This window comes from Anolis sagrei, chromosome 4 (assembly GCF_037176765.1).
Source record: "Anolis sagrei isolate rAnoSag1 chromosome 4, rAnoSag1.mat, whole genome shotgun sequence".
Taxonomy (NCBI): Eukaryota; Metazoa; Chordata; class Lepidosauria; order Squamata; family Dactyloidae; genus Anolis; species Anolis sagrei.
In genome coordinates this window covers 149,902,935-149,925,327 of record NC_090024.1, presented here as the reverse complement: position 1 = coordinate 149,925,327, position 22,393 = coordinate 149,902,935, and the positions used below count along the sequence as shown (strand labels likewise).

Sequence of the window (22,393 nt, the reverse complement as noted above, 5' to 3'; positions counted from 1 at the left end):
ACTACATAATGTTACTGTGTATTGAACTGCTTTTTCTGCCGATTTATTGTAAAACATGATGTTTTGGTACTTAATTTGTAAAATCATAATGTAAGTTGACATTTAATAGGCTTTTCCTTAATCCCTCCTTATTATCCAACACTTTCGCTTATCCAACATTCTGCCGGCCTGTTTATGTTAGATAAGCAAGACTCTACTGTATATAGTTGTGTATGGAAGTGCATGTGCCTATGGATTCCTAAGAGTTGGAGTCTTGAGTCCAACTTGGGTAAAGAGAAATGTCATCCTCAGAAAGCTCATAAATAAACCCTGATGGAGTAAAGAACTATGTCTGAGTATAAGTCGAGTCATTTTGCTACAACCTCATTAAGCCACAAAATCTAGGATTTCCTATGGAACTTTGAAGATTAAGTTACAGAGGGGTATGAGAAAATCTTCTCAGCCAGCAGTAAGGTCGCCAGGTGTCCCTTATTATAAAGCAGGTCCTTTATCTGAGGGCCAAAAAGCCGGTCTCTTATACGACTGTTCCTTATTTGAAAGGATGGCCCCTGCTTGAGGGTTGTAAAGTTTTGTTTTCCTTTGATAAGGGAATGAACCAAAGAACCCCACATTTTGGGGTAAAGACATAAAGACAGAAATGTGTGCCTTATGTAATTTATTAATATAGAAAATGTGTTAATTTTTCCAGATAAATACATGGCTAAGTTAACTGAAATTAGTTAGGAGAGCATAAACTTGGCATTAGCTTCTTCCTTATCATCAACTCTCCATGTCATGAATTTCAGCTCCTAATTGTTGATATTTTGAAAACGTGTAGGAATAGCCAGAAATTTGTTATTTAACAAATTACACTATGTAACATTTTTTTTAAAAAAAATTGTTCCTGGTTTGAAAGTGTTATTTCCTGTTTAATTGTGTGGTACTTACTTTGTTATACTCCAGAAACTTTGTTTTTGTGGCTGCCACAAATTATGTTGAATTTGAGACTCAATGAGATATTCATTGAAAAACTGTAGCAAAATATTATGTTGCAAGATATTCCACAAAAACAAAGTTTTTGAAGTTCAACAAACCTTTCCCACGTTTTTACGATAAAACCAATTAGGAAATGACATTTATAACATGACATCATGTTCCATTGTGTTATCATTTCATTAACATTTCTAAACAGAGGATGGTGTTTTGGGGATTATCTGCCTCAGATATCAAAATAACATGATTGGGTTTCATAATATATATTTTACAAGCAAGGCTGGGTTTGCAATTACTGTTCAGCCTCAGGCAGCAAAATGCCTCTTAGGCCGGCAATGCAAAATTTCACCATACAGATTGTAGAAACCTATGCAAATTCATGGTATTGTACACTGCGATATCTGGATAATAAAATAAAAGTTCATAAAGCAACAGAAACAACAAATAACCAAGGCAAGCACAGAAAATTATTTGGCTATTCACAAATCTAGAACCAGAATATATATGCTTCTCCTGATATCATTAGATTACAACACACATCATTCGTTCAGGAAAAGAGACTAATTCAGCACTCCGCTCACAACTACAGAAGCTCATAACATGGGGGAAAACATATTTTTTCATCAAATACAGAGTTTATGTTTAAGTATCATGGCTAAAAGCAAAACAAAGTAAGCACTAAATATTTTTTGTTTTCCATTTAAAGGTGTGAGCCAGTAACTTACCTTCATGACATTAAATAAAACCTCTTGTCCAAGGCTGTCCTTTTCTTTAAAAAAATCATGTTCAGGATACGTTCTAGCAATGTCCCTTCTTATAAGCTTTTCACAAGGTGAAGTCATTTTCAAGAGTTCAGAATATTGATCTTTAATTGGCATATTCTGCGCTGAGCACAAAAGCTGCCAAACTATTGCTCGGAAGTGATGAGGTATCCCTTTTCGAACAAGTTCCTAAAACATTGAAAGAAAACCAAGATGAGTGTCATTCGTTTTTTCTTTTCCCCCAGTATGACTTTGTATTGATAAAGTATGGGGAGTGGGAAAGGGTACAAGAATGAGTGTTAAGGTGAGGACACTTTTAACATCTTATAATATTGTCTTTGTCCTTAGTTATCTAATGCAAGAAAGGTTTCTATCATGTTTTAGAAAAATTCTTACTCAATCTAAAACAGAAGAATAGAGCAGGTGCAAAGTGTATTGAAGCAAAAAAGATAGAAAAGTTAAGAAATAGACAATTAGAAAGCTCCATGTAACACTTTCTACTCTATCGCTGCTATTGTCTTCATAATCAAAAAATGTATTTTTGCCATACAGGTAAAAGTAAAGGTTCCCCCTTGACAGTAAATCTAGTTGTGTCTGACTCTTGGGGGTGGTGCTCATCTCCATTTCTAAGCCAAACTTCTGGCATTGTCCGTAGACAAGTCCAAGATGTGGTGGCCGGCATGACTGCATGGAGTACCGTTACCTTCCTGCTAGAGCGGTACCTATTGATCTATTCACATTTACATGTTTTCGAACTGCTAGGTTGGCAGAAGCTGGGGCTAACAGCAGAAGCTCACTCCACTCCCTGATTCGAACTGCCAACCTTTCAATCAAAAAGTTCAGCAGCTCAGCTCAGTGGTTTAATCTGCTGCATCATCAAGGCCTCCCGATTTTTGTCATAAATCCTCTTATTTCTGGTAGATTAACTTTTCAGGATCCCTTGGATGTCACTGGGAATCCTGTGATTCCTGTCATTAACTCCTCCCTTTTTCTTTTGTCTTTTGTTATTCCTACATCTCTACAATACTGACTTGCTTTTACTAATGCAAAAAACCCAATGGTTTTATTTTATTTTATTTTTAAGTCAATAAAAGGCTGCCACTCTTCTTTAAATTTGGGAGGGTCTGACGATTGTAAAAGTGTAGTCAGTCTGTCCATCTCTACCACATTCATCATTTTTGTAATACATAAATCTTGGGTGGAAACTTCTTCTTGTTTCCAGAATTAAGCATGCACGATCCTTGCGGCAGTCACCATATATTAAAAAACGTTTCTATTTTCTGACAATATTGCATTTGCAAATTCCAACAGAAATGTTTCTGGCTCTAGTAGTAGAGTATTATTTATTTTTAATAAAGCATCTTAATCTAATTCTACTCTCTAAAATTATTATCTGTATTATAAGGATGAATAAAATGTGCATGATGAAATGAAATTATAAAGGATATTCATTGATTTCTCCACTGAAGATATAACTCTATTTATATCCTACTATGTAACCTTGACCTCTGATTAAAATCTCAAATGGACCTCAAAATGTAGTTTAGTTTGCTTTAAACACTAGAAATGTGTAATAATAAATAAACAAATTTCCAAGATTTTACCTCTAGGTACATGCATTTTGGGGAGCCTAAAAATACAAATTGTTTCTTTTCATCTCCAGTTGATTTTTTACAGTTTAGTTTCAGCTACATTACAACTGATTACAAGAGGATAATTTGTTTATTTCTGGATTCCAAAAAAATGATATACGAGTTCTAATGCCGACACTGAAAACAGATATTGAGTCTGACAAGTAAACAAACCTTTACTTGTTTTTCTTTCTTTTTGCGCACATCTTCCCACTCATTGACAATTCTCCCCCAAAGGATCCAGGTATCTTCTTCTAGATGGCTGAGGTTGCTAGAAGCCGATGAACTAGATACAAGTGAGGAGCCACTGTTCCTTCGTGACCCATTTACAGATCGCAAGGACTTGCTGTCCGTCTCCAACAATCTGCAGGGGACACAAAAAACAGGTTCAGTTTTTTAACTAGCAGACTTTTCATTGTAAAACTTAGAACACAAACATAGAGCAAAATCTTCAATGCCAGCTTGTACAACTAATTTTATCACCCTTTGACTATAAGTAGTAGCAATTGTAGTAAGAACCTTGCTTATTATTCACATTTATTTTTCAAAATGGGAAAATATTTAATAGACCTCATGAGTTTATATCTTTTATCAAAGTGTAATTATAGAGACAAAGATACACAGAGATAAACAGGATGTACTTAGGTTGTTGTAGGTTTTTCGGGCTGTATGGCCATGTTTCAAAAGCATTCTCTCCTGATGTTTTGCCTGCATCTTTGGCCAGCATCATCAGAAGTTGTGAGGCCTGTTAGAAACTAGGAAAATTCGGTTTATATATCTGTCAAAAGTCCAGGGTGGGAGAAAGAACTCTTGTCTGTTGGAGCTAGGTGGGAATGTTTCAATTGGCCACCTTGATTAGCATTTGATGACCTGACAGTTTTCAGGTGTGCCCTGTTACTGCCTGGGAGAATCCTTTGTTGAGAGGTGATTAGCTATCCCTGATTGTTTCTTGTCTGGAATTCCCCTGTGTTTGGGTGTTGTTTTTATCTACGGTTATAGTTTTAAAGTTTTTAAATATTGGTAGCCAAATTTTGTTGATTTTCATGGTTTCTCCTTCCATGCTTGTGGATTTCAATGGCTTCTCTGTGTAGTCTGACATGGTGGTTGTTAAGAGTGGTCCAGCATTTCTGTGTTCTCAGATAATATGCTATGTCCAGGTTGGTTCATCGGGTGCTCTGTTATGGCTGACTTCGCTGGTTGAAGTAGTCTGTAGTGCCTTTCATCTTCCTTGATTCATATTTGGGCAGACTTGTCTACAGCTGTATGGTATACGGTAGAATTATAGATTAAAGGTATCTATGGTAGAACACCCTTGTTAAAAGATTAATATTATTCTGGAGAAGACAGAATTAATAGTAGAGGTAGGATCACAGCAGGATTTTTTTTGCTTCCTTTAAATGTGGGAATGCATTGCATCATGAGTGACAAGACAACTCATCTCTTCCACATTTGCTGGGTTTAGAGGCACATGGCCCTCATGAACGTGAAAAACGCAAACAAAGAAATTGCTATTGTTTTATCAGAGAGGACATTTCAGAAATTCCTCGGTGTTCCAGCATGAATTCATGGTCAACTTCTGTGAAAGCTGAACACAGAATCGCATTGGAGGATCTAGAGCAGAGGTTCCCAACCTGTGGGTGTCCAGGTATTTTGGCTTACAACTCCCAGAAATCCCAGCCAGTTTACCTGTTAGGATTTCTGAGAATTGAAGGCCAAAACATCTGGGGACCCACAGACTGAGAATCACTGATCTAGAGATTTCCTAGAGAGGAGTTCCCTCTAGAAATCTTTAAGTCTTTCAGCATGGATTCAAGACGTTGATCCCAGAGTCAGACTGGAGGACCTGGATTTCTAGAGAAAATATTTTTTTTACCAAATCTTTGAATAATAAAATCCACAAAGTCAAAACCACAAATGTGGATGGCTAACTATACTTTCCAGCCTCTACCTCACTTCCTCCATACACATTTAAAAGCAACTTCTCACTCCGCATACCAGAGCCCCCAGTGGCACAGTGGGTTAAACCCTTGTGCTGGCAGGACTGAAGACCGAAAGGTCGGAGCATCAAATCCAGGGAGAGCATGGATGAGCTCGCTCTGTCAGCTCCAGCTCCCCATGTGGGAACATGAGGGAAGCCTCTCAAGAGGATGGTAAAATATCAAAACATCAAAACATCTGGGTGTCCTCTGGGCAACGTCCTTGCAGACAGCCAATTCTCTCACACCAGAAGCGACTTGCAGTTTCTAAAGTTGCTCCTGACACACACACAAACACACACACAAACAACTCTGGATACCTACATAACAAGTTAACAGGAAATTTAACTGAAATAAGAATGGTTAGGGTTGTATATATTATATATGTACCTGAAAGCAAAAGGAAGGATTTACAATAAAAAGGAAGCATGGTGTCAGTCTAAAATCCAGAGCTATAATACCTCAGAAGACAATCCCCTTTATGTTCTCCCACTCCATATTAAACTGACTTTCTTAATTTTAAGAATACAAGGATCAGAAACTGATTCAAGAAGTATATTCTGTGTAGTTCACAAAGCAAAATTGCACTGCTTCAAAAACACATAAAGATTAGAAAACCTTTTCACAACAAGCTTCGTAATAAACAAGTCCAAACTCCAGAGAAAATCAGAAAATGCAAACTTGTAAAGCAAATACTTAACATTGGAAGTTATTAGCTAGTAAATCTGAGCTATATAGAACGTTCACACTGTAAAATAATTACTATAATTCTATGGTGGAACTCTTACCTTGGTGAACTCATCATTTGTTAATTCAGGCTCTGGAATTTTTAATAACCATCCGCGGTTAAGCAGAAAACATATGGCTTCTTTCCATCAATGATTAACCTTCCACAAACAGGATTCTTTATTTATTAGGACTGAACCATTCCAGTATATCTCTGAGGGGAACACAACCCATCCTTCAACCCAGCAGCACTACAAAAAGTCAAGATTTTGTAAATTTTTCCAGGGAAAGTTTCATTACTTCCTTTCTTTAAACGCTTCTGCTCTGTCAAGACTTGGGCATATGCTCAGGTCAAAGTCCTCCCTGCCACACCAAGACGTGTAATCTGAATCCTTTATAACTCCAAAGAGCAGTTCAGCTCACATGTTCAGGTTTCCAAGAGAGTTACTTTTTAAGATAGCATAACACAGCTACTTCACTCAGCTATTTGAACACTGCTTTAGTCTAAAAAGAAATTTATTTTAAGATACAGGCTAAACATCCCTTATCTGAAATGCTTCGGACCAGAAGTGTTAATGATTGTAGATTTTTTTTCCAGATTTGTATATACATAATGAGATACCTTTGAAATGTAACCCAACTCTAATTACCTATAGGATTGCTTTCTCCCACACAATTAATAGCCCCTTAGAACCATGGCAGGAAGTTGGGGATACACAGGGGGCCTCAGCTGTGATGAACTCAAAGATGTTATTCACAAAGGAATTCATGATGCTCATGGCCTTGGAGGAGATGACTGTCTGGCACCTGTTTCAGCACCTTACAGGCATAGATAGAATTGCTCTTCTTGCACTTCTTGTTGATCTTCTTCTGGGTCTTGGTGATGTCCCACCAAGCATTTAGGGAACGTTTACTCCAATCAGCCAAAATCCAACTGGCATCCATCACTCATAGGACCTTTTCATTGGCCACCCATGACTGCCAGAAGTGATAGGACTTTAACAGAGTTAAAGTCCTATCACTTCCAGCAGGCCTATCCAGTCAACTCTGAATCATGAGTTTTGAATTTACATTCTGTTACCGCTATATGTTGTACCCTGTGTTTGGTGTATGTTTTTACAATGATGTGTTTTTAAGGTAAAGGTTTCCCCTGACATTAAGTCTAGTTGTGTCTGACTCTGAGGGGGTGGTCCTCATCACCATTTCTAAGTCGAAGAACCGGCGTTGTCCGTAGACACCGCCTAGGTCATGTGACCAGACATATTAATCTACTTACACTTGCATGTTTTCAAACTGCTAGGTTAGCAGAAGCTGGGGTTAACAACTGGAGCTCATCTTGCTCCCCGGATTTGAACTGCCAACCTTTTGGTCAGCAAGTTCAGCAGCTCTGCGGTTTTACCTGCTGTGCCACCAGGGAGTCCTGATGTGTTTTTTATATATGCATTTTATGTTGATAAGTTCTGACTGTATTATAACCTGCCTCGAACCACGAAAAGAGGCAGATAACAAATTATTGTTATTATCATCATCATCTTTACACACAAAGCCTGACGTTAATTTTATACAGAATATTTTGAATTATTTTGTGCATGAAACAAAGCTTGTGCAAACTGAGCCATCAAAAAGTAAAGTTGTCATTGTTTTAGCTACCCTAGTGGACATTATCTGGTTTTTGAGGATTTGTAAGTTTGGAAATCTGAATAAAGGATACACAGCATGTACATTTAAAAATGCAAATCACATCTGAGAAGTAAACTTTTCATTCCAAAGATGTCATCACTCTTATACTAAAAGAGGACAAGGTGGAAACAAGCTGAAACATGTTGCTTCGAGAAAAGTAATGGTGGGTGGAGGAACAGGGGAAATAAGCAAACTCTTGGGAAAAAAGATGATGTTTTAGCATGAAAAAAGAACACAACCTATGGAGACTAAAGGAACAAAAGAGAAAGAGAGATTTGCATTACCTTCCTGAATTAAGTGGTGGTCAATGACAAGAATATGCAGCTATACTCTTAAAAAACAGTATTAAAGTGATTTTTCAGGAGAGAAAAACATTACAAATATATTGGAGAATGTGAAGACTGAAAGGACATGACAAGCCAGAAGAGGTCCTCACAACCTCTGAGGATGCCTGCCATAGATGTGGGTGAGATGTCAGGAGAGAATGCTTCTGGAACATGGCCATACAGCCCAGAAAACTCACAGCAACCCAACCAATTTATTTTTCAGTTGCGTTCATAGCTCTATTCAGCATAACTGATCCGTGACAGATAAAACAATGGAATTTGAACTGCTCATCACAAAATGTCTCTCATTCAACCCCTTACGAAGTATCATCTTTTCTGAAAAATAGCTGAAAATCTATTTACTTTGTTAAGGCTTTGAAAACAGTTTTAGTCCCCAATTCCTCAGCACAGACAACAGAACATACCGTGATGAGTAGGAGGTACTAAAAACACACTATCTTTGCCCTATGCTTAAAGCAACATAGAGAAAGAGATCACCTACATGAGATCTAATCTAGATGACTGCTGCAATAAGAGTCAAAAGCTCAACATTGTTCTTGCTTCGTTTAATCTAAATTAACTCTGAACTGCAAGTTAAACACTCTGGGCAATCAGATAATTTGCTAGGCTTTATGATGTACCAAACGAACAGACGTTGAAAAAATAGAGGGCTACTATTATTCGTTTTTCTTGTAAAGGTCACTACAAAAAAAATCTATATATAAGTCAGAGTATGTATGTCTGTTGGTTTGTTCGTCTGTATCTCAAAAGGCTGTTACTAGTTGAAGTAGCTATCTGTAGTATCACTTGGAATGAAAGGTGATGTGTATGTGGGAAAGAGAGAAAGAAACCACCTGACTTGGCCACTGTGGTCCACGTCTTAGTTATATCTAGAATAGATTACTGCAATGCACTCTATGTGGGGCTGCCTTTGAAAATAGCTCAGAAACTGCAGTTAGTGCAAAGGTCAGTAGCCAGATTACTAACTGGGGCTAGGTATAGGGAGCATACCACACCGCTACTTAAGCAGCTCCACTGGCTGCCAACAAGTTTCTGGGCCCAACTCAAAGTGCAGGTAATTACCTATAAAGTCCTATATGCTTCAGGTCAAACCTATCTTTGTGACTGCATCTCCTTCTATGAACCAGAGTGGGCTCTAAGATCTCCCAGGGAGTCCCTCCTCTCAGTCTCACATTCGTCACAAGCATGGTCAGGGGGGGGGGGGATGAGAGAGAGGGCATTCTCGGTGGTGGCCCCCCAGATCTGGAGTGCCCTCCCTAGAGAGATTAGACTAGCCCCCGCTCCTCAAGTTTTCAGAACAAATCTGAAACATGGCTATTCAAACAGGCCTTCGAGCATGTTTAAAATCCTATCTGTTATATTTGAGGTCTTAGTGATTCGTTTCACCCTAGCACATTACGCGACTGTTATTAACTACAGTTTATTCATTTATTTTTAGATCTGCAGTCGCTGCTGTGTTTTATTAACTCTTTTAAGTTAGTAGGGTTTTTATATGATGCTTTTATATACTTTGTTTATGTGGACCTTTTTGTCATTTTGTTTATGTACTTTGCTGTATTTGTATGTTTGCACTACTGAGTGCTTCTGTGAGCTGCCCCGAGTCCCCTCAGGGAGATGGCGGCAGGATATAAATAAAGTTTTATTTATTATTATTAAAGGAAGGAAGAGAAAAAGAAGGGAAAGGAAAGAAAGGAGGAGGGAGAGAGGGAGAAGGAAGAAAGAAAAAGGAAGGCGGAAGAGAAAAGAAAGGAGAAAAGGCATGAGGAAAGGGGAGGAAAGAAAGGAAAAGAAGGAATGAAAGCAAGGGTCCTACAGCCCTTCCGACACCCAGGCAATGCCAGGAATATAAACTAGTAATGTAATGCAAAATACCAAAAGGAAACATTACTCATGCCAAGTCGAAGACACTGGTCAAACCAACTGTACTGAAAATAATGTACAATAGAAAAACCTTGTTTTTAGGATACGACGGAATTTGTTTTGCTTCAAGCAAACTGAGAAGGCAGGAAGCAGAAAAACTGCTCAAAGTATAGCTATTATATTCTCCTGAGAAAGCAGCTCCACAAACTTTTGTTATAAGAGAACTGCAACTTGCTTTGTTCAAGAGGAGAATGAACCTCAACCAGAAGGAAGGGAATCAGTCCAGACTCAGGTTTTGAAATAAGATGGAAAGGCAGTGATTTACAGAAAACGCTATGTTTCACAGCCTTGAAGACAGCTAGTTCTAATTTTCAGGAAAGCACATGAATGTTCTCCTGTTGCTGCTTAATCCAAGCCACCCGCCGGCACAATCGTCCGTGTCACAGGTTGTCACAACCCACGCACCTAGCAACAGATGGGTCTGACAGAATTGTTGCACCCCAGGCGACTGGCTCCTTTCCAACCTGAGCTTATCAGCACCAAACACACGCAATTATATGTTCATGAGCAAGGCCCAGACAAACCAACTGCCTGTCATGCACACACACATCCCAGAGTTGGCTTATGCTTCCAGAACACTGAAAAATGCCAACAATTCTTTGAATGCCTGGAAAGAAAATTTGCTTTTGGCTATGTTAAAGTCTGTTGGGGCCCCACAATCCATTCCTCTCCTTTGTGCTTCTCTCTTCAACTCCAAAAGGAAATTTGCCACTTACCTGTTTTGCTCTTCCAATTTAGCCAGTAGCTCTAACTCATCAGGACTCAGTTCTGCTGAAGACAACACTGGAGTGGAGACTGTGGTAGAGGAGGATGTAGTGTGTAATGAGGCGGATGGACTTGCCACCTGACTGGCCATTTGACTGACAGTATTCTTCACCCATGAGAGAGTAGAAGTCAGCTTCCCTGTAACCTTGTCTGTCGCCACCTGAGGAAGGAAAAAGAACATGCAAGCGTCCTTTAACATCACTCCGATCGAAGCAGCAAGCGTTGTCACAGCTACTCACATAGATATCTCTATTATACTGGCAAAGCTTTATTTTCAGCTCGAATGGCATTTCTTCCATTCATGCTTTTTTCCATTTCCCATTTCTGTTTCTACTGCCATTGTAAGTACCGTATATACTTGAGGATAAGCCAACCTGAATATAAGCCGAGGCACCTAATTTTACCACAAAAACTGGGAAAACGTATTGACTCAAGTATAAGCCGAGGGTGGGAAATACAGCAGCTAGAGGTAAACTTCAAAATAAAAATAGATACCAATAAATTACATTAATTGAGGCATCAGTAGGTTAAATGTTTTTGAGTATTTACATAAAACTAATTTAAGATAAGAATGTCCAACTCTGATTAAACCATTATTCTAACCTTCTTCAAAGTAAATGTGCTTCTATATCCTTCCAATCATATTAAAGAGAGTAAAATAATAAATTCAGTAGTAGTAGTAGTAATAATAATAATAATACTAACATTTATTATTTTACTCTATTAATTACTGTTATTATTACATTTCCATTATTTTACCCTATTATTATTATTATTATTGAGTAAAATAATGGAAATGTAATAATAACAGTAATTAATAGAGTAAAATAATAAATGTAATAAAAACCAGAAAAATAATAAATAACTTTGACTCGAGCATAAATCGAGGGGAGCTTTTTCAGCTTAAAAAGAGGGCTGAAAAACTAGGCTTATGCTCAAGTATATACAGTATATAACCGGTTTGTATTCTGTTCATGATGACCTAAAGAAGGGATTTCCAAACTCTAGTCTGCTAGTTGTTTTGGACTTCAACTCCCAGAAGCCCCAGGTAGCTTGCCCAACAGTCAGCATTCTGTGAGTTGCAATCCAAAATACCAGGAGGACCAACGTTTGGGAACAATTAGTAAAGTGAGGGAGGATAAAACAAACTGAAATTTATTATGCACACATAGGACAGCTCAGATACTCCCTTAGATCTTCTGATGTTCCAATAAATATAGGACAAGCTATACAAATTACATCATTAGAGAAAGGTGGGGAAATTTTTTGACTTCCAAAAATCCTATTTTAAATTAGCTGCTATGTCAGCCTTGCAAATTATGTCTACAAGCATTGCCAGCCCCACAGCCAGCTTTGTAGTACTATGACTAGACAGGAAACAAAAGACAACTAGTTCTGTTGTGTCTGCAATTTTGTTTGAGCACTATGCAAGAACAAAGATAGCTGCACAAGCAATTGTGTGTTCCCAGGGGTTGCATAAGTGCGGTCACGTGCACAGCCAATATTTCCACAAGCAGATGCACACAGCCCTTTCTCTCTCACCTTTGACTTGGTGGGTGGAGAAACAATTGATCATCATGCAAAGAATGATTGCAAAGCCTTAGCATCTTGCACAATAAATCACACAACTGAAGGATTCAGTGAAACTACTAACATGCATTTATACTGTGTCAGAAGTTCATAGGCTTGTGGCCTTCACATTTCCCATAGCCTCTCCTCAAACTCACCTGGGGTGATTTTCTTGCTAGACGTGAGGGAGTGCCTGTTTACAGGACGGCAATCAAGGAATGAGATCTTAAATGCTTAATGGTGTTCCCACACAGACCTCAACATGTGTCAAAATGGACAACATATTCAAAAACATACTGTTTGCAAAAGGAAAGGAACAAAGGGTCATTTAACATGACTTCTACATTACGCTGCAGGCAAAATTGGATGCAGGAGTTTGGTTTCACTGCATGGGGTACTCCTCTTCTCTTGACTTTGTTCCTGAAGGCCTCTAAATTCAATGCTCACTTCAGATTTTAACTACACATAACATTAAACTGCATACTTAACACTGCCCCCTTTTATTTTAAGGACTATATGATTAAACAGAACTCTCTCTTAGTTTTACCTGCCCCTTCAAGCAAAGAAGGGAAAGGAGGGAAGGAGAGAGACCAGTTGTGGTTGTCTTCCCACTCTACGTATTTCCATTTCTGGGGTTGTGCGTGAATATGCGCCACCAATGAAGACAGTAACAGCTGTTGCCTTCTCCCTTGTTCACCTACTTTGGGCACCCAGAAGGAAGGATTGGGGCTCTCAAGGCTATTTAGTAGAGACCAGCACCTGTATCTCTAGCCTCTATAGTAGAGCTTTCCAGGCATTTTATGTTGGTGACATACTTTTTAGACACGCATCATGTTGCGGCACAGTAATTCAGTTCTACTAGCAAACTAGAGGTTAAACCAACTCCTTACAAGAGATATGAACACATACATAAACTGTAATCATGACATGTAGGGGGACACAACATATCTCATGAAAACTTTTCATTTATATTTTTATTTATATTTATGTAACGTGTGTTTTATGTAATGTGTGGATTTATTGTTTACATCAGGGGTCCTCAAACTAAAGCCCGGGGGCCGGATACAGCCCTCCAAGGTCATTTACCCGACCCTCACTCAGGGTCAGCTTAAGTCTGAAATGACTTGAAAGCTCACAACAACAACCCTATCATATTAGCCAAAAGCAGGCCCACACTTCCCGTTGAAATACTAGTAAGTTTATATTTGTTAAAATTGTTCTTCATTTTAATTATTGTATTGTTTTAAGTGTTTTTTGCAGTACAAATCAGATATGTGCAACGTGCATAGGAATTTATTCTTCTTCTTTTTTCAAATTATAATCCGGACCTCCAACAGTTTAAAGGACTGTGACCTGGCCCTCGGTTTTAATAGTTTGTGGACCCCTGGTTTACATGTTCGCATGGGTGGGTTGATGGTTTTGTGTATTATGTAGTTGTCTTTTTATTTTTGTATACCACTTTGAGTCCCATCCATGGGAGAAAAGTGAGATGAAAGTGTGTGTGTGTGTGTGTGTGTGTATGTGTGTATAGGTAAAGATTTCCCCCTGACATGAAGTCCAGTCGTGTCCGACTGTGGGGTGTGGTGCTCATCTCAATTTCTAAGCCGAAGAGCCGGCATTGTCTGTAGACACCTCCAAGGTCATGTGGCTGCTATGATTGCATGGAGCACCGGAGAGGTACCTATTGATCTACTCACATTTGCATATTTTAAAACTGCTAGGTTGGCAGAAGCTGGGGCTGACAGAGGAAGCTCACATCGCTCCCCGGATCCTAACCTGTGACCTTTGGGTCAACAAGCTCAGCAGCTCAGTGCTTTAACCCACTGCGCCACCGGGGGCTCCACACACACACACACACACACACACACACACATGATTTTTTTTTAATTTCACATAGAATCAGGAGTTTCTCATTACTGTAGTGCAACACAACTACACACTGCAACCAACAAACTAACAGGTCACAACACACAGTTTGAAAAGCTCTGCTCTATAGATTCTACTTCAGGGAATAATCAAATTTGCCAGCTATCAATTTGCCCCAGGTATTTTACAGTCAATCTTCTGTATCCAACAATCTGCATCTACAGCTTGTAAATATCTCATCTTCACATTTTTAAAGAAAGAAAACTTGGCTTTGCCTTCTAAAGGGACTGGAGCGTCCACAGCTTTTTGTACCCACGGGGTGTGAATGTGGGTGTCATGAAACCGAACTCCAGCAAATATATGCACATGATTTTCACAAAGCAACAGATTTGTTTCCTGGACAGGGCTTTGTTTCTGCTCCTCAAAGAAAACTTTTGGTCTCGGAAGCTTTATTTCGACAAAAGTGAAAGTCAGCAATACCAGAAGTCTGTTCAATAGCTTCTCTAATTTGACTAAATCTGAAAGCAGGAGAAGTAAACAAGTCTGATTTCAATGTCCCCCTTACCCAAAGCAATGGAATTTGAAGTGGGGAAAAAGAATAGCTAAAGCTCCTTCCTCTTTTACTCACACGTTTCCATAGAGCTTGGGCAAAATGTTTGGTCTGAGCCATGCATTTTCAATTAGGTATGGACTGCTTCAGTTTGAAATATCTTTTATGCTTTTGCTGAATTGACACTAAATACTTTGAGCTGCCAGAATGTGGCAGCATTTTGCTCGTGAAACATAATCCTCATGTTTCCAGAGCAGGAAATTCTATTATCAAGGTAGGTTTGGCACTTCTAGTCTACCTCAAAGCTGAGCAGAAATATACCCACATTTCAAACAGTCGAGTCAAGCACTTCTCTCCATAGAGATGCAATTCTGATATCAGAGCCAACTGAAAAGAAAATAGCTTCCATGGAACAGCACAGGAAATAGATTTTGTTTCAGCTCCCAACACCGACACATCCCTTTTGTTGCAAAATGCAGCCACCCTGCTTGAGATGTGATCCCAGCATGAATGTCAACAAGGTTAGCAGCCCCCCTTATTTTTGGCTCAAGATAGTAAAGTGGAACGCCTGCAGATGAAGACAGGCAAGTACAAGCCTGTCATCTATGTCCTGCACAAATGTGCAAGCTGGGACTTTGGTATGAGACAGCTTTGTACCATGCATTCCAATTACAAGGAGATAATGGCAAATAGGAACTAAACTAATAACCACCTCTGTAAGAAGCAATGCCTATAAATATATAGCACTGCTGCTTGCAAAGGGAAGTATTAGCCTGTGTGCATGCATACACAAACATATATACACACATGTATGTATATTAATGCAGACACAGTCATAGCTGGTTATAAATTAGTGTCCATATTATTGTTTATAAAATATTACAAAAATATGAAAGGAAAGCTCTGTTTTGAAAGGGCTGGTTTTGCTTTTTTACATTGCCTTGATTTAAACGAGTCTATCCTGAATACACACACACGGACACACACTAGTACCCTCCATTATAAGCAGCAATGCAAGGCAATATAAAACAATTTAAATAGGCAAAATAGGTTGTTTCAAAAATAGACCTTCCTTTTGATACTTTTTCATCATATTTTCTAAATAATATCATAAACCTAACTACTAAAGTGCAATAGCTTACAACTAGAGCATTATTTACTTTATGCAGAACTATGTCCTGGAGATATGACTTAATTATGATGATGTAGCTCAGCAATCCGAGTTACATTTGGTGACATCACCACCTAAAGCCCACTTTTTTAACCACCCCCGGTGGCACAATGGGTTAAACCCTTGTGCCGGCAGGACCGAAGACTGACAGGTCGGAGGTTCGAATCCAGGGAAAGTGCGGATGAGCTCTCTCTGTCAGCTCCAGCTCCCCATGTGGGGATATGAGAGAAGCCTCCCACAAGGATAGTAAAACATCAAACATCTGGGTGTCCCCTGGGCAACATCCTTGCAGACAGCCAATTCTCTCACATCAGTACCGACTTGCAGTTTCTCAAGTCACTCCTGACACAGAAAAAAAAGCCTGGCAATGCCCCAACTAAAGCAGATTGGAACACAGGCAGTCCCCAAATTACAAACAAGATAGGTTCTGTAGGTTCGTTCTTAAGTTGAATTTGTTTGTAAGCTGGAACAGGTACATTTCTAAGTTTAACTCCAGCCAAAAATGTATTTTAGCTTTGGATAGTATAGGGAAGAATGAACATCCCTATGATGTTTGTTTTTATTTCTGCGTTCCTGTTCAGCAGATTTCACCTTACTTTCTGTCCCTATGATAATTGGAAAAATTTTGGCTTGCTGTGGAAACAAGGATTGCTAATAAACCTTGTGGTGATACCTTTTTCCAATGATAACTCTTCCAGGAGTGGATTTCCCTTCCTAGGAATAGATTTTTCTTACTTCCTGTTGTCTTATCCTGTTCTTAACTATCAATCGTTTGTAAGTCGGATGTTTGTAACTTGGGGACTGCCTATACTTGGAAACAAAGTGAGCAGCATTTTCCCAACCATGAGACTCACTGAGAACAGTCAGCTAGAAAGATGCTGTTGTGTTTGTTACAATCTCTTGTCTTGCAGTGGTTCTCAACCTGTGGGTTCCCAGATATTTTGGCCTTTAACTCCCCGAAATCCTAACAGCTGGTAAACCGACTGGGATTTCTGGGTGTTGTAGGCCAAAACAGCTGGGGACCCACAGGTTGAGAACCACTGTCTTAAGAGTATCCCATGAAAGCTATAAACCTGCAGGCATCATTTCACAATGCCTCAATGTGAAGCAACTCAGAAAATCTTTGTTTGGGACGATACCAGCATGAAGAGGAAAGTTTTGAGAGTCATGTTTGGTCACTGATATCCCCATAAATTCTCAGCAGTTACGAGACTGTTAAGTCCACATTACGACTGTATAACTACAGAACAAAATGTGAACCTATGTTCACTTATATAACTAACCCTCTATATTTTTGCCAAGTACTTGAGTACTTGCTCATCAGCAAGAGACAGAGCTTCTTATGGTATAAAAGAAAGGCCTTTCCAAACCTTGGACCCCAATGTGTGGGACCCCTTTCCAAATGGTTTGTGCATGCCACCTATAGCACAGGCAGGCTTTCAAACAGGCCTTATATCCAGTGCCTTTGTTCTAAGGAACCTTCTCCTGAAGGTACTGCTAGCACAGATCTTTCTAGTTGTTTTGGTACTTTATTTACATACCAGTGCACGCATTTCTTCAAAATATTTTGGTTATTGCTGAAGAACAGAAGAAGCAATTTCATAGTTGTCCTTCAAAAAGTCTGAATTAGAACACACATAAGCATTCTAATGTATGCATGCATCTTGCTGGGTGTTATATATTTCAAACTTTCCCTGGCCTGAAAAGGAAAATAACAAGGCTCCAAAATCCTGTCCTTCTGCATATTATTAAATCTGACTTATGATAGATCTCTTCGTGACTTAATGAGGTTAATGGGATCTGAACATCAAAATTCACTTTCCACTAGAACATAAGCAAAAATGTATTTGATTCTACCAAAGTCAGTTGAACTGATCAGATCTAAAGGAGAGCAAGCATATCTTACAGGAAAAAGTACCATAGGGGTTTCCCTGCAGGTAAGCCAGTGAAGTCGGATAATGTTCAAAAGACTGTCAAGGATTTCTAAGATTTTCTTCTCTTCAGGACACACAGAAAACATTTACGTGTTTGCTACTGAGCTATGAATAAGAACTCATGCTTACCACAAGCAGAGATGAAAGAAGTGCTTATATAATTCACAGTAAACCCCACCTCTCACAAATAGAGCACTAGCTATGGAAGTCAATGGATCAACTACTTAAACCAATCTAGCTTTAGAAATAATCTCCCCTGCCTACCAAGTTACATGGCTTTCAAGTAGTACCCCACAGAATTCAAGCTAAACCTACAGTTTATACTACCATATATACTTGTGTATAAGTATACGTCAAAGGCAGCTTTTGGGGTCAGAATTATGGATTATGATTTGATCAATAGATAAGTACCACATGTGTCTATGAAAATCATTTCTCCACCTTGGCATTCAAAAACGCCAGAAGCAGTGCCACGGTGGAGAGAATGGATGAGTATATTTTTTGTTGTTGTTGTTTATTTGTTCAGTCACTTCCGACTCTTCGTGACCCTATGGATCAGCCCATGCCAGAGCTCCCTGTTGGCCTTCACCACCCACAGCTCCTTCAAGGTCAAGCTAGTCACTTCAAGGATGCCATCCATCCATCTTGACCTTGATTGGCCTCTCTTCCTTTTTTCTTCCATTTTCCCCAGCATCATTGTCTTCTCTAAGCTTTCCTGTCTACTCATTATGTGGCCAAAGTACTTCATTTGCTCCTTCCAGTGAGCAGTTGGGCTTTATTTCCTGAAGTATGGACTGGTTTGATCTTCTTGCAGTCCAAGGCACTCTCAGAATTTTCCTCCAGCACAACAGTTCATCTTTTAGGTTTTCCCAAGATGGACTAAGGCTTCTTTACCACTCTACACAGAGAAAGTGATAGCTCCTCTTGGACAGTACTTACACTGACCCATGGATAAGGTGATCCAGTTGTTTTGGTTTGATTAACTACAACAAGGAGCTAGTAACATTTCTCAAAGAATTGGCCACTGCCAATTCTTTGAATTCTATGAACAAATACACTAATCAAATCATAACAAAATAAATGAATCTAAAAGTCCAGTGGCCAAAATATGCATTCAACCACAAGTACCACTGACTTTCATTGACTTCATGTTTGCAGTGCCATACATCACTGCAGTTTAATTCTAACCAGTTTATTCTATTATAATAATAAGATGGTGTGTATATCTTAATATAAAACTTTGCTTAAGGAGCCAGCATGACTTGAGTGTGGGACGACTCTGGAGATCACAGTTCAAATACTCACTTGGCCATGAAAACTCGCTGGGTGACCCTGGACATGTCAACTCCCAGCCACAAAAGTCCTTATGATAGGGTTGCCTTAGGGTTGTCATAGGAAAGAAACTTTGGAAGCCACATTGCCAGGGTGATGGAGCGGTTGCATGTTGGATACCAAGAAACTAAAACCCAATAGTTTGTCAGGCATGGAAACTCGGTGGGTGGCCTTGGACAGGTCATAATCTCTTGGATCCAGTGGAAGATAAGGGCAAGCCTTCATTGAATAAATTTTGCCAAGAAAACCCCATGATAGTGGTTTGCTCTAAGAATATGGAGGCTATGTACTTGAAACCTGGTGTGCATATTAAAAAGACCCTAACAATAAGTATCTAGAGATGACTGGGATGTTGATATCCCTTAATTTAAAAACTGAAATGCGCCAAAATTCAAAATGGTCCAAATGAGTGGCTGAGATGGTGACAAAGTATGAAATAAATCTTTTAAATCTGGACTATAATAATGTATTGTCGAAGGCTTTCGTGGCCGGAAACACTCAGTTCTTGTGGGTTTTTTCGGGCTATATGGCCATGTTCTAGAGGCATTGCCTCTAGGCATTGCCTCTATGCCTCTAGAACATGGCCACATAGCCCGAAAAAACCCACAAGAACTGTGTGATAATAATGTTTAATTGTTTTTAATCTATTGTTCTATTTATTGTTTTATATTGCTGTTATTTGTTATATTTGTTATATTTATATTTCAATTAACTACAGTTCCCAAACTACGAGGAGGATAATCATATTATAGTAAGAGTAGACGGCAGCTCTGTAATTTTATCCCATTGGCTACTCCTTTCTATTTTCAAAGTATAATGACTAGTTGGCCAATGACTATTAATGGCTCTGCAGATGTCAAACACATGGATATATCTACAATCCCTCCCTCATGGGGCTCTACTGGTGTACCATGTATCTCAGTCTGCTTGGTTATCAATACCTATGGTTTTCATTAGCCACAGCAGACTGACACATGTGTTTTCAATCAACAGACATGTTACTTTCCTTACAGGTTTCACTGTGTCAAATTAAGAAAGAAAGCTACTTGAATGAAGCCATGTATTCTCAGTACCTGTAAATATCAAGTTCCAGTAAGTTGTGTTGTCATTCTGAAACATCAATGCCACACATAATTAAGTGAGATCTTTGCCAGACAAGTATAAACTAGACACCTATTGCTTTGTGGGGAGAAATTCCAGAGGAAATGGAATACTAAAGCCCCAAAGGAGTTTTAGACTTCATAATATTATATTTTTGGTTGTGAAATAAACATTACTGGGAACGTTTAGTTATGAAGAGCGTGGATAACATAAAATATATTCCAGGATGTGCAGATAATTCTGATATTCATTAGCACTCAGAGAGAAAAAACATTAAATATGTCATTTTAAAGAGGCTAGCTAAGTATGTTCAGAGAGTTTTATACAAAATTATAGGAATGCTTGATATTCTACTTATCCTAGATGACTTGTTAAAGACATGAAGATATCAGTACTCCCCCTAATTAATTCAGAAAAATAAGATTCAGTAACATAATGTCATTTAGCCAACATCCAAATCCTGACTAGGTCAGAAAAGGCACTGAGTGACTTCGGACAAGTCGAACTTTCTCAGCCTCCCTCTACTCATGTGTCTGTGTGGGTAATAAACTTTATTAAAAAGACCCTGCAATCTATTTAAACAATTCAACCTATTTAAATGGTGAGCTGCTACTCCAGGAAGCTTGACCAGGAAAAGGGCAGTTTGAGGAATCTACAAGGTCAAGAGTTAGATAAACAACCCGTGTTTGCATGTGCCTACGCTTTGTCCACCCTGGATCTAAAAATATGAAATCTAACTTTTAAAAGCATCATGTTGTATCAGGAAGGACACTGATACTTTACCAATGGCAACTTTTTTATAATAACTTTTTAATTATTTACTTTGTCTTTCTCTATAAATGCAGTATCTCTTTCTTGAATGATCAGGGTAAGCAGGAATTTAATATAAAACAAGATAGCAGAAAAGTCTACCTTAGGTTCTGGTGAACCAGAGGCATTGCTACTCCTGGAACAACAATTCTTCAGCCCATCATTTTCACTGACAATGTATGCTACAGAAGCTGTCTAGGACCTGCAAAAATAAATGGGAGTGAATGTGATCCATGGACCATGTGACTGTTGCCCCAACTTAGAGGGACATGAGGGACTCTATTTCAAATTGGTATTGAAATCCCATGCTCCAAGACTGAAACTTGGCATGATTTAAACCTACATATTCTGATAAAACTGGATGTGACATTTCTGTGAGTTTAGGCTTGCCAGCTCTCCTCTTTTGTACACAAAGTCCAATATTTAGGGACCAAACATCTTGTCCCATATCTGCAACATGAGCAGCTCCAAAGCCCTTATTTGTGATGTGCATGGGAAGAGTGAGCACCAACCACACTTACAACAGATGCCTGCAACGTTTGGTACACACTGACAACCTGTAATTACATTCCAAATGCTGAGAGCAATACTCTGACTGGTTTGAACATGGCTTATTCCTGCTCTTCCTATTCTTGGCTCTCCAAGGTAAGGTGAGTAGCAACTCCCCCACTAGTTCAATTCATTATTTCACATGGCATTTCAAGATTTTTCTATCTGATGAAAGATCTCAAGGGAGCTCAGAATTCTCACCATAAGTCATCTTTGAGTGGGCCTTGAGGTAGGTCTACTGTAGGCCTCCTTTACTTGTTCTGACCTGTTGGCAATGGACTGGACTCAATCTATTGCCATCAGCACTGCTGTTTTGAAAACCAATAACCTTTGCCAATGTCCGATGGGCTGCATGACAGAGAGGGAGATTGTCTGTTTTCAAATGCAAAGCCTTTAAACTTCTAAAACGTTGTTGGAGTAGATAGGAAAAAGGAAAAAAGCTCCTTTGTTAAAAAACAAAAACAAAACAAAGCTATGACAACATAAGAAGCAGAAGATATATTGTCAGACAATGGTAACCTGAAACCACAGGTACAAGAAAATATCACTGAATTAGTTTATAGTCCCAGCATACCACAGTTCATTGGGGGACTTAGGGCCCTTCCACACAGCCCTATATCCCAGATTATCAAGGCAGAAAATCCCACAATATCTGCTTTGAACTGGGTTATCTCAGTCCACACTCAGATCATGTGGGATTTTCTGCCTTGATATTCTGGGATATAGGGCTGTG

General features: G+C 39.0%; 1 protein-coding gene across 3 annotated transcripts in view; it reads right to left on the bottom strand.

The window, feature by feature from the left end:
* The window catches only part of EVI5 (ecotropic viral integration site 5), an 89,922-nt gene that overhangs the window by 54,090 nt on the left and 13,439 nt on the right, over nt 1-22,393 (bottom strand). For 2 of the 3 annotated variants that reach the window (XM_060773923.2, XM_060773922.2), the window contains exons 2-4: nt 10,730-10,938; nt 3,539-3,728; nt 1,698-1,922 (exon numbers count right to left, since the gene is read on the bottom strand). In XM_060773923.2, coding sequence (XP_060629906.1) covers nt 1,698-1,922; nt 3,539-3,728; nt 10,730-10,869 — 555 coding nt within the window. In that variant the 5' untranslated portion in view covers nt 10,870-10,938. Of the gene's footprint in view, nt 1-1,697; nt 1,923-3,538; nt 3,729-6,128; nt 6,204-10,729; nt 10,939-22,393 lie in introns of those variants that run through there. The other variant, XM_060773921.2, reaches the window with a different exon arrangement.